General features: G+C 39.1%; 1 protein-coding gene across 1 annotated transcript in view; it reads left to right on the forward strand.

Annotated features, from left to right (window-relative positions):
* TRIL (TLR4 interactor with leucine rich repeats) overlaps nucleotides 1–596 on the forward strand; it is a 6,974-nt gene extending 6,378 nt beyond the window's left edge. The window contains exon 3 of the mRNA XM_021706976.1: nucleotides 2–596. Coding sequence (XP_021562651.1) covers nucleotides 2–476 — 475 coding nt within the window. The 3' untranslated portion in view covers nucleotides 477–596. The remainder of the gene's footprint in view (nucleotide 1) is intronic.
* The last annotated feature ends 12,993 nt before the right edge of the window (nucleotides 597–13,589 follow it).

Raw genomic sequence — 13,589 nt, forward strand, 5'->3', positions numbered from 1 at the left:
ACACCCCCTACCTGGTGTGCGTGGAGGGCGTGCTCGGGGGCCGGGTCTGCCCCGTGGCCCCCCGGGACCACTGCGCGGGGCTGGTCACCCTGCCGGAGGCGGCGAGCCGGGGCGGCGTCGACTACCAGCTGCTGACCTTGGCCCTGCTGGCGGTCAACGCGCTGCTGGTGCTGCTGGCCTTGGCGGCCTGGGCGTCTCGCTGGCTGCGGAGGAAGCTGCGGGCCCGGCGGAAGGGCGGGGCCCCGGTCCACGTCCGCCACATGTACTCCACCCGCCGGCCCCTGCGCTCCATGGGCACTGGCGTGTCCGCCGACTTCTCGGGCTTCCAGTCGCACCGGCCGCGCACCACCGTGTGCGCGCTCAGCGAGGCGGACCTCATCGAGTTCCCCTGCGACCGCTTCATGGACAGTGCGGGCGGTGGCACTGGCGGCAGCTTGAGGCGGGAGGACCATCTCCTGCAACGATTTGCCGACTAGGGCCAGGGCCTCCAGGTGTGTGGAGACCATCGCGTCGGCCTTGAGGAGCCACCTGTCGGTGGGGCCCGCCAGCTCACCTCAAGAGAAGACCTCCTTTGCTCCTTTTGTGCACTTGCCAGAGAGGCCCAAGGGGCCAGAGGGCCAGCAATTCCCAGTACTCACGAAGTAAATGGATGGTACTTGGTGGTGGTTAAGGCCAAGAGTAGGGGACAACTGGATGGTGGGATGCTGAGGTCGGAGGCTGCCTTTACACAGAGACCTTGGCACAGTTACGGGAATGGCTTTTGTAGCATTGCAATACAAATAACCTGCCTTCTTTGGGGGTAAAAAAGGGAGTTTGTGCCCCTCATATGGCCAGGAAGATATTTGGGTGCATGCTTTGTTTTGGCTTAGTGTCAAATGGAGGAGTTTTGTTTCTATTTAAGGAAAAATGAACTTATTACCATTACAAAGGAGGCTTGGCAACTGACTCCACTGGTCTGGTGGTCTCTGCCAAAAAGGATGATGTAAACAGGTGGTAAAGTTTAGCACACCCGCCAAGGAATTCATTTATGTTGGCTGACAGAGCATTCAGGATACCTTAAAGTTTCAATAATAAGAGACACAGATTTTTTTTCAACAATGTGAAGAGCTCTGACATTTAACGAACTGACCAATAAACTCAAGAACTGTTTTAGTTGGACTAGGCCGTTCAACTATTTTCCTTTTACATTAACAGTAGAACATTTGCTGACTTTGAGGATAACTAAAATCACATATTTTCTCAGGAGAAGGCTGCATACAAGACTTCTCTGTCAGGGTTGTTCCTATGACTTTTGAATTTTATTTTTTTAAACCTGTATGTGGAAAAGGAAATTTCAATGCCAGATTTGATAAAAGAATGTAATGTATATGTAACTGATGACCCTCTGGGGAGTGCCACCGTTCCAGTTCACTTACCACATCTGTCACAGTGTGTTTAGATTGGAATAAATGTGATGTGGTACTTCTCATGTTTTTTATCAGTGACACACATTTGATTGTGCCCTACTTCTCTTGAGTTGCAATTAAAGGATAAAAGTAATTTCCTAATAGGGAGGTGAAAGGTGATTGTCAATTGACAGTGTAATGTTAGATGACATTAGTGTCGTCTGTATGAAATAGTAGAGGTGAAGAAATTATGGAAAACAAAGGTGAAAAAAAAAGTACATCAGTGGGTATCTTTTCTACTAAAACCAGAAGATTGTTATGAGTACTTAAACCTCACTGTGAAATAATGATGTATTTTGCAATTAATCCCTCCAAGACCCAGTGTTTTACTGTGTTATTAAATCTTATCTCTTAGTTGATAGTTGTAGTATTTCTTTTAAATGTTTTTGTTTTAAACTTAGGGTTAGGCTCCTATTTTTTCAGTTGTTTGGTATACTTTCATTCTCTGGTATTTATGAAGTATGTGTTTATCACTAAATGTAGTGGTTTGGTTTACATTGATGATATTATGTGTGGTCTAAAAATGCAGTCGCTAAGAGGGTGTACACTGTGGTTATATTCACTGTGGTTATGGATTTATTGGCAGTGGAGTACCGTGAAGGCCACTACAATGGGTGCTAAGGCTGACAGTGTTATCTTCTGTTTAGGGCCTTAAGCCCCTGAGGGTCCTGATGACTCAGGGAATCCATTACCACCCGGGGTCCTTCACCCCAGTTAACTCCTTTTATATTTGGCCTAGATTGACCCATGCCTGCCCTGGTTCCAACAACTGAATAGGGACCCAGAATCTAAATGAACTGATCTTTGTTTATGTTCAGATGAGTAAATGTCCAGACCACTTAAACTACAGCCGCTTTTCTGGCGGTCTTATCTGCAGGGCCAAAACGTAATAAACCACAGCAAATAGACTGTCATTCTTAGTTTGCTGCCAGGACTTGTTTTAGATTCAGAGCGTATTGGTACAAGGGAGAGGTGGTGGTGTTTGCTCTTCCTGTCAACCGGCAGGCTATCTGGCACCTTTTGCGCTCCTGTTTTCATTCATAGTGCAGTTGAACTTCTTAGCTGTTGCTTTTGCACAGCAGGATAATATTGAGTCCCATTGCAAGTCTGCAAAAGGCCTCTGGTTCTGCTCGACACCCATCTTTTCAACTGTAGAACAACACTGAAAATGCTTTATGCCTGGATCTATGTTCTACTTACAGTGTTTCACTGGAAAGTCTTTTCAGTGGGAAACGAATAAATGTTATACATTGTGTTCAGTCATGTCAATAAACCCACTTACTAATAGAGATGTCTTATGGTTGGAATTTCCAAATATTTTCTACACTTTCATAATGATACGATGCATTTTTCTACAGCAGTTTTCATCCAAGGAAATGAAACGTAAGCTTGAAGTCCTTCTGTCCCCTTTAAATGTTTTCTTTCCATTTTTATGGTAGAGTTTGGACTTTATTTTTTCCTTAAATGATTGCGTGGCTTTATGCCCAAAGAAACAATGAGATGGTTCTAAATGCAGATGGTCAACCACAGTACAACAACGCTGGTGGACGCTAGTGACAGCAAGGTGATCAGATCTCAGCGGGCATTGCCTGTTGAAAGGAAACTGAATGAAGTCAAGCCCTTTGGCTCTCATGGTCAAAAAAGAAGAAGGAATCAGCTTGAGCTATAGGTCATTTTTGCCGTGACACAGTTCATGAAATGATAAAATACCTAAAGGAAAAAGAATACGCTCGGTATGAGGTAGAGGTGTTCAGCTAAAGGGCCAATGAGCAGTCTGGAATGTGGTAGTTCCTCAGCTCAACCAATGGGATTAGAGATTCACAAGTCAGGGAATTTTGCAGTGTTGCCAGATAATAGCATGTGATCTGAACACCTTCACTAATTTGCCACACATAAGATTTTCACCAAAAGTACAGCAATATGGACAGCTACTATATATTAAGAAACCATTAAAAGAGACACTGGATTGCGTGGTATTTGTAGTTAACTACTCCCTCCTGTTCTCTATGAACTGGAGATAAGTAAAACTTACTACTTCTAGAAATTTACTCAAAATTCTAGGTCCAATATCAATAGAGCATCCTCAGAAAATTAGAGCAAAGTGAAAGCTTAGGATGATGATAAGGAAGTGATAAAGTCATTTATCAGAGGTTGCATTCTTTCTTCTTTTTTTTTTTCAGAGGACTCTCTATTGCCCAGGCTGTAGTGAGTGCAGTGGCACTCTCAGGGCTACTGCAGCCTCAGCCTGCTGGGCTCAGATCATCCTTCTGCCTCAGTCTTACAAGTAGCTGAAACTACAAGCATGTGCCACTATGCTTGAATAGTTTTTTGATTTATTGCAGAGATGAGGTCTTGCCAAGTTGCCCAGACTGGTCTCGAATTCCTGGGCTCTGGCAATCCTCTTGTCTCCGCCTCCCAACATGCTAAGATTACAGACGTGAGTCACTGTGCTAGACTTGCATTCATTCTTTTTACAAAACTAATCTCTTTGTGCCTCAGCTTCCTCATCCATTAAAATGAGCAGTCTAGCTATCCTGATTGTGTAGTGCTATTGTGAGGCATAAATGAGCAAACAGTGTTCAGTAGTACCAGTTATACCACTAATATCCAATAATTACTAGATATTTTATTACTAGTATTCTCCTATATTCAGGGCAACAAGTGGTATGATTTGAAGTTTCAGGGACAAGGCATTTCTACTTAAGCCCTAACCAATCAGAGAATTCAGGTAATGAGCAACCCTTCTCCCCTCCTTGTTAGAGCTAATTGAAGCTCTTCTATAAGGAGGTGGAGGGATAACGCTTGAAACACTTTCTCTTAATTTTTTAAAAAGTGAGTATACTAGTTAGTATTTTGTAAAATTTTCTATGTTTATTAAATTGTTGGTGTAAATTACTTTATCCTTTAGATCAGGACTAAGGATGCATAAGCTGTCTTGCTTCTACAGTATCTTGCCTTTCCACTGACTTACAGATAGCATCTCCAAGTGTCCTGTTACTCTTCATTTACTTAAAAGGGTGCATTGCATGTATAGATGCTTTCTTTCCCCCCTAGGGATTTCAGGTAATTCCATCCTTCTCTATCATGTGGCAAATGGTATTTCATTTTGCATGGGAAGAATGAGGTATTTGGTGATTATACTTAACTATACTAATTACTGAAATAATTAGAAAAAATGTTTTCTGATATCTGGTTGCTTTATCTTGGGGCAGTGAATCTGCATATCCCATTACTTCTGTTGGAGAAATGTTAAGCTACAGTGGTATTATTTCTAGTTGACATAGAAGGGTGGCTTTATAATGAGGATGTGAAATAGCATCAGATACTGAACGGAAATAAATTTTAATTCCTCAGAAATTCAAGCAACAGCATCTCCCAACTATGTAAACCTGTAAGGTCTCTTTCACATTAATGAATGCTTTATAATGTCAGCTTTATCACATAGTTAATGCTGGGAGAGGGCAGCCTGTTATGTGTGAGAACAATGGTGGCCATATAGCAGTTATTCACTTTTCCAAATTATAGTTTTTGATTAAGCAATGCTTACCCTACAGCCAGTGTCTCACTCAGTGCTCAGTACATGTATGAGGTCTGACAATTACATTCGTAAACTTGCCACCATGCACTTATGTTGGCAGCACGATACAGTAACTCAGTAAGGTTTCATAACCTTGGCATAGCAATGTCTTATAGCTGTGTTTGTGTCAGTGTGTGGTGGTGTCTTGCTGAGTAGCGTTCATCATTGTTGCATGTTCTTGTGTGCCATTATGAGAATGTCAGAGTTTGAATTAGAGCAACAAACAAACATTAAGTTTCTTGCTATACTTAGCAAGAGTGAAAGTGAAATCAGGGACATGTGAGTTCAAGTTTATGGAGATAATGCCATGAGAAAATGACAGTGCACAAATGGATTAAACGTTTTTCTGGGGGTAGAGAGAGCGTCACTGATGAAGAGAGGTCAGAATGGGCAGTAACCAGCAGAACTGACGAAAATATGTTAAAAACTAATTGAATTGCACATCAAAATCTGAGAATCACAGCAGACCAAATAAACATTGATATTTTGTGAAACAGTTAGGAAAATCTTAACTGAAAACCTTGGCATGAGAAGGGTATGTGAAAAAATGGTTCCAAAAGAGCTTTTGCATCATGACAATGCACCAGCTTACACAGCACCATCTGTGAAGGGAGTTTTTAGCCCGTAAACAAATAGCTGTATTGGAACACCCTCTCTACTCACCCGATCTAGCCCTCAATGACTTTTTTCTTTACCTGAAAATAAAGGAAATATTGAAAGGAAGACATGTTGATGCCATTCAACACATCAAGGGTAATATGACGGCTTTCATGGCCATTCTAGAAAAAGAGTTCCACTGCTTTGACGGATGGATTAGGCACTGATGCTGGTTCATAGCTTCCCAAGGGCAGTGCTCTGCCAAGGGAGTACTTCAAAGGTGATTGTAGTGATATTCACTAATGAGGTATGCAGCACTTTTTCTAGGATGAGTTTGTGAACTTAGTTGTCAGACCTCATATGTGAAAGCATGTGGAAACATACTTCTAATAGTGGCCACCACAGTCTTATCCCATTCTCTTTCAACTGTGGTGTCCTTCTAAAGATTTTTACTTTAGGAAATTAAAATAATTGCAAACAAAACAAATACCCAGATTAGCACCACTCAATAACAGTTAAATTTTGTGATGTTTGTTTTGGGGCCTTAAACATCTCTACCTACAAAAACTCCTGGTTTCTTTCCTCATACCCTGTCCTCAAAATCAACTACTGTTTTGAGTTAGATGTGTTTCCTTCTTGTCCATGCTTAAGTTCATTTGATTCTTATTATTCATGGTTAGTTATGTTCTACAAAGTCACCACAAACACTGGATTAGTGAATACTAAACCATTCCTCCTAGGAGAAATACAGGGTCAGGTACTCTACTAAGCCTCTGGACATAACATTTTCATCAACCAGTCAATACTTAATCTTAATTTACATGTGTTTCTATTTAAAGGCACCTTATTTAACTATATATATATATATATAACACTATATATTGTTGCTTCATTAACATTGAACTCATGGCCAACAGCACTATAACTCATGCCTGAATGAAGCTTATCTGATAAGCATATTTTCTCCATAAGACACATCCCTGCCTTCCTGCCCTCAGAAATGCTAGACAGCACTTCAGCACTAAGCTGCCCATTTAAACAGCAAAATCACCAACAAAAAGCACAAAAATGGGCAAAATGTGGCACTCGGTTGACTAGGAAAAGGACTCTTGTTAACATCATGAGAGTTGAAACAAGAAGGCAGAACATTGCCTTGTTCAGGGTCAACTGGGAACATATATAAGCAACTCAGATCTTTCACTGCCCTGTGTGTGTCAGCAAGTGACTGAAGGTGCTGTGGAGTGCTGATCCTGGGGTTACAAACAAATTTTGGGGAGAAGGTGAATTCACAAATACAAAATCCAAGAATAATGAACATCAACTGTACTTTTCATCCTCCTGGCTCTTTCTTATGTGCCCCCCTTGCCCCTTTTCCAGATGTCACAAGTTACTTATTTTACCCTATGAATAATCTCTTGTCTTTTAAGTTGGTAACCACACCTAACATTCCAATTGTACTTTTGGTGATGGTAGGGGTGTGTGTGTGTGTGTGTGTGTGTGTGTGTGTGTGTGTGTGTGTGTATGTGTGTGTGTGAAGGGTGGAGGTGGAGAAGTGGATTTGTTTGTTTAACAATTTGGGTTTGTTTGATAATTTCTTTCTTTTTTGTAGTGAGAAAGCAGGATTTATTGAGAGGACAGAAAAACTCCAACAGTGGGAGGGGACCTGAAGGGGTTGCCCTATTTAATATTTTCTAGTGATTCTCCTCAGAGAGTTTTGCTCCCTTGCTCTATGTGTTCAGTTTCTATTTCTTCTCTGGGGGTGCTTACCAGACACTGAAAATGTAGCTACTCACATGTCCTCTCTCTCCTCTGCCACTCTCTCCATGTCTCAGGAGGGCTCCACAGAGGAGCAGGAGGGCTGAGTACATCCTGGGCTAAGCATATCCTCTGACGACCATTGGCTCTGGGCTCACCCTTTAGAAGGTGTCAGCACCTGTGTCCCTTTTATTTTGAAAGACTCTTTGACGTTCTTTTACTCGATTGCATTCTTTTATTTGCCAAAGAAAAGAGTGACTGACTCTGAGAAGATAGTTTGCTTCTTGGAAGATCTTTAAAATGTACTTTTACTGCCTTCACACACCTTGTTTGGTCAGATGTTTTTCATATTTCTGTTTTAACTTCAACACACACACACACACACACACACACAGCTTTTTGCTTTTTTGTTTGTTTGTTTGTTTGTTTGTTTGTTTGCCTTGCTCTTAATTCTACTTAGGCTGTTCTCCTTCCTGCATCTTTTTGGCATCACCAGTTATTCCTTCTTTCTTATTTGGTTCTAAAACACACACACACACACACACACACACACACACACACACACACACACCAACAAAACACACACACATAATTTTTAGCTTACCAAAAAAGTTGCAAAAATACTTCAGAGAACCTCCGTGTACCCCTTGTCCAACTTTACCAATTGTTAATGTTTTACCCTATTTGCTTTATCATTCTCTCCTGCAGTCTTCTGAGAATAAATTTTGCAGATATCATGTTTCTTTACCCTTAAGTATTTAAGTTGCATTTACTCAGAATAAGACACTCTCTTAAATAACCATTGGATAATTATCGGGTCAGAAGATTTAGCACTGATAAAATGCTACTGTCTAATACACAATCCACATGCAAATTTACAAACAGTCCTAATAATACCTTGTTAGCTATTTCTGCCTGGTCTAATCTAGGATCATGCATTGCTCTCCATTTTCATGGCTTTGATTTTCTTTCTTTCTGTAAGGTTTATTGAGATACAATTTACATACAGTAAAACCAAACCTTTTCAAGTGTACAGCTCCCTTAGTATTCACAAATGTTTACAGTCACGTAGGCACTGCCACAATCAAGATAATTGCCACAAAAATTCCTTTGTGCTCCTTTGTAGTCAATTTCTTTTCCCCTGAATTCAGCCCCTGGTGATCACAGCAAAATCAGGAATCACTTAGAGAAATTCTTTGAGATTCACCCATGTTTTTTCATGAATCAGTTCATTCCTTTCTATTACTGAATAATATTCTATTATGTGGACATACCATACATTGTTTATCCATTCACCAGTTCAAGTCGATTTTTTGAAATAGATCCGTATGTCATGGTGTGAGGTGTGGATCAAGCAAGCAAGCAAGGTCAATGTGTTTTATTTTTTGCATATAAATATACACTTGTTCAACACCTTTTGCTAAAAATGACTTATCCATTGAATGACTTGTGTAACTTTGTTGAGAACAGTCAATTGACTCTATATATGTGTCTAGTTTTTGAAATTCTATTCTGATTCATTGGTTCATATGTCTATTCTCATGCCAGTACCAAACTGTCTTGTCTACATAAGAAGTCTTGAAATCAGATAGTCTGAGTCCACCAAATTTGTTCTTCATTATCAATATTGATTTTGGCTAACTCATTTTTTTCTATTTTCCATATAAGTTTTAGAATTAACTTGCTATTTCCCCACCCAAAAAAATATCTGGTGGGATTTTTGAATTGGATTGCATGTTAGTCCATTCAGACATCTGTAACAAACTGCCATAAACTGGGGTAGGTTATAGTAACAAGAAGTTATTTTGCACAATTCTGAAGGCTGGGAGGTTTAGGATCAAGGCTTCGGCAGATTTGGTGTCTGGTGAGGTCCTGCTTCCTTGAAGACAGCCATCTTTTTACTCTTACCACACATGGCAGACAAGCCAAAGGAGCTTTCTAGAGCCTCTTTATAAGAGCAGTAATTCCATTCATGAGGGCTCTGCCCCCATGACCTAATCACCTCCCAAAAGCCTCATTTCCTAATGCAATCACCTTGGGGGTTAGGATTTCAATGTATGAATTTGGGAGGGGTGGACACAAACATTCAGACCATAGTAGACTGTATTAAATCTATAGATCAATTAGGGAAAAATTGCCATCTTAATTGATTCTTGATCTGTGAATGCAGTATGTCTCTCAATTCATTTAGTTATTTATTTTGATAAATGTCATAGTTTTAAGCCAACAAATCTTAATTATAGATTGTTAGCACTATAAGTATTTCCTGTTTTTTATGCTGTTGTACATGGCACTTTTTACATATTTCAATTTCCAATTGTGCATTTCTAGTATATCTTGTGAACTTGCTGAACTTAGTTACTTTTTGGTGGGTTCTTTTAAATATATAATGCAAATAATCACATTATACGTGGTAAAAATAATTTTATTTCTTCCTTCTCATTGACATACACTTTATACCTTTTATCTTGCCTTAGTGTACTGGTTAAAGACAGCAACACACTGTTGAACAGAAGTGGTGAGAGAAGGTTTTCTTGCCTCATTGCTAGTCTTAGGGAGAAAACATTCAATTTTTCATAGTAAGTATGATGTCAGCTCAAGATTTTCATAAGTGCCTTTCATCAGATTGAGGAAGTGATAGTTTGTCAAGAGTTTTTATTGTGAAAGGATGTTGAATATTGCCAGTTGCTTTTTCTGCTCTGTTGAAATGGTGGTATCATTTTTCCTTTTTAGTTGTGTTAGTATGATGAATTACCATATTGATTGATTTTTGAGTTTTGCATCAACTTTGCAACTAAATGGGAAAAATCCCACTTTGCTATGATATATTATCATTTTTATGTATTACTGGTTTCAAATTTTTTGTATACTGATTTCTTCATATTTTTCAAGGACTTTTGCATTTATATTTATCATTGATAAATTGTCTCTACTTTTCTTTTCTTGTAATGTCTGTTTCTGGTTTTGGCTTCAGAGTAATGCTAGTCTCATAAAGTGAGTTGAGAACTGTTCCTTCCACTTCTATTCTCTGGAAGAGCTTGTATAGCATTCATATTATTTCTTTCTAAATGTGGGTAGATTCACCAGTGAAGGCTTCTTTGCTTGAAGTTTTCTTTGTAGGAAAGTTTTTTTGTTTGTTTTTGTTTCTTACTATGAATTAGATCTCTTTAATAGATGTATGACTCTTAAGTTTATCTAATATTCTTGAATGAGTTTTAGAAATTTATGTCTTTAAAGAAATTTTCCATCTCAGTAAGCTATCAAATTTATTGGCCTAAAATTCTTTGGAATATTTCTTTATTATTATTTTTCAATATCAGTAGGATCTATAGAGATGGCCCCCTCTTTTATTCATGATACTGGAAATTTGTGTCTTCTCTCTTCATTATCAACCTGACTAAAGATTTATTCATTTTATTGATCAATCAATTTTATTCTCAGTCATATGTAGATTTGTCAAATAGCATGTTCATAAACCTTAATTTTAAAAATTGTTTCTGTTTAGCAGCATTTATTACATTTAGTAACTAAGACATTTTCTAAATTTGACAGACTGTGTTTTTAGAGTTTGTACACAGATGTCCTTAAGTTAGTTTTGTGTAGTAGTTTATTCTAATATATACACATTAGCACCCAGAAATATGTTTTCTTTTTACTTAACTCTTCCTCTCTTTCAACATTATGTAAAACACTGGGAGAAACCCTTTCCAAATAAAATTAATATGAGATTCCTTTTGTAATGAACAGTTCTATGAATCAGATCACATTTGGGTAACAAATTTAAAAGTTCCAGTGAAGGAGAGTAAAGAATTGTGTCCTTTTCAGAGCACTGTGGTTGATGCTTTTGGTGTCAACTTGAGAATATAATCAATCATATTATCATGAATTCCCACTTCGACATCTTTCTATCTTGCTTAGAAAAGAACCCTGTGGACTGGGCTTGGTGGCTCAGCCTATAACTCTAGCACATTGGGAGGCTGAGGGGAGTGGATTGTCTGAGCCAGCGTGTTTGAGACCAGCCTGGGCAACTTGGCAAGGCCTCATCTCTACAATAAATGAAAATAAATAAAAAAATAAATAGCTGGGCGTTGTAGCATGCACCTAAAGTTTGGCTACTTGGAAGGCTAATGCAGAAGGATCGCTGAAGCCCAGCAGGTCAATGCTAGGGTGGCCGTGAGTGCGCCACTGCACTCCAGCCTGGGTGACAGAGTGAGACTCCAACTCAAAAATAAAAAATAAAAGAAAGAAAGAAAGAAAGAAAAGAAGAAAAGAACTCTGTGCTTGCTTTGGGGTGAAAGTTAGAATGATGCAGAGAAGACTGGGAAGAAACTCTCTTGCAAAAAGCATTAACTCTCTATGAACACGTTGAATTTTAAACAAATGATCAACCTGAAACCAACATTATTTGGATAAGAAGAGCACAATGAATTAGATATAGTTGAACTCTTATTTTGTGTAATAATTTGTAGCTCATTGTTAAAAAGAAAATAAAAATGGTTAATTTTAATACTGCCTACATGAAAGGTATTATTGACTTATACTATGACACATAGAAGGGGAAAACTGTATTTGAGATTTTTATCTTGGTTTTGCACATGTATTATTAATATAAGATTCATTAAGTATCAACTGCTTTGGGACATAGGGTATTGTGTTTATTTATTTAGCAGATTCTAATAAGCATGTATTTTGTGTCAGGGACTAATTTAACAGCTATTTCCACACTAATTAATTCAGTCCTTCTGATATCTACCCTCTGAGGTAGATAATTTTACTTTCTCAGATTACAGATGAGGAGACTGAGGCACACATAAGTTATGTACCTTGACCAAGGTCTACGAGTAAGGAGCTGTTGAAGTTGGATTTTTTTAAAATTATATGCCAAGTATGGTGGCTCATGTCTGTAATCCCAGCACTTTGAGAGGCAAAGGCAAAAGAACTGCCTAAGTCCAGGGATTTGAGACCAGCCTGGACAACTTGGTGAGACCCCGTCTCTACATTAAATCAAAAAATTACCTCGGTGTGGTGGTGTACACCTGTGATTCCAGCTAGTCGGGAGGTTGAGGCAGAAGGATCACCTGAGCCCAGCAGATCAAGGCTGTGGTGGTGCACTCCAACCTGGGCCACAGAGTGAGAATCTGACTCAAAAAAAAAAAAAAAAACAACAACAAAAAACCCCCCAAATTTTAAATAGAGACAGGAACTCACTATGTTGTCCAGGCTAGTCTTGACAAGCAGTCCTCCCAACTCAGCCTCCCCAAGTGTGAGATTACAGGCATGAGTGACCATGCCCACCCTGGAATTGGATTTGAACTGGCACTGGCCAGCTCGAGTCCTTGCTGTCGATCCTGATACTGTGCCACCTCACATGTACACATGATGACTGATAAAACATCAGGATTATTCTTAAGATTCACCATGAAGTTTCTCCCTGCTCTCTCCATTTAACACTGAAAATCAAGCTTTAGTTCTAACTAGTGCGGTCTTTATTTTCCATCTATTTTTCTTAATTTGTATACCATATAAAGGGCAACATCCAGTGTTACATTATTTATACTTAAATATTTAATGAAGACCGTGCAGTTTGTTTTGCAGTCACACATACATATCTTGGCATGTAGGGTTTGTTCTTTCCACTGCTTTGTGAGCTCTTTAAGGACAGGCATTCTCTCTTGCATTTCTCTCTGTGTCTTCGCGGGGCCTGGCTGGCATGGAATAAAGTTCCTGGATACCTGCTTATTGATGTGTGCTGTAAGGCAGCTGCTCCATCTTTTCCCTCTGAGACACACGTGCCAGACACTGTTCTCGTAAGTGATATCCATTTCTGTGTTGGGGTAAGTCATTTAACAGCTGTAATTCCATTCAAATATACATTTATATAGTCATGGTTGAAAGCTGACTGATTCAGTAAGATGGTACATTTGATTAGGGGTACATATGATTCTGTTTTTTCTGTCTTTAATATAGAAATACAGTTATCAAAAGGCACAGTTGGAAAATCTAATACAGATTTCTTTCCTTTGTCTACTATTTGTAGAATTCAGGTTGCATAGAATAAATCTGATTCTGTCTCGTTTATGCTAGTAGTCCTGTCACCTAGCATAGTGCGTTTCACATAGTAGGTTCTCAATAAATACTAGTGGATTTTGTTTTAAATTTCTTTTAGCATTATTTCTATTAGGAAGAGAATGATGCTAGGAACATTTTTTTCATGG

Source organism: Carlito syrichta, unplaced genomic scaffold, assembly GCF_000164805.1.
Source record: "Carlito syrichta isolate Samal-C Ts95f unplaced genomic scaffold, Tarsius_syrichta-2.0.1 Scaffold316271, whole genome shotgun sequence".
Lineage (NCBI taxonomy): Eukaryota > Metazoa > Chordata > Mammalia > Primates > Tarsiidae > Carlito > Carlito syrichta.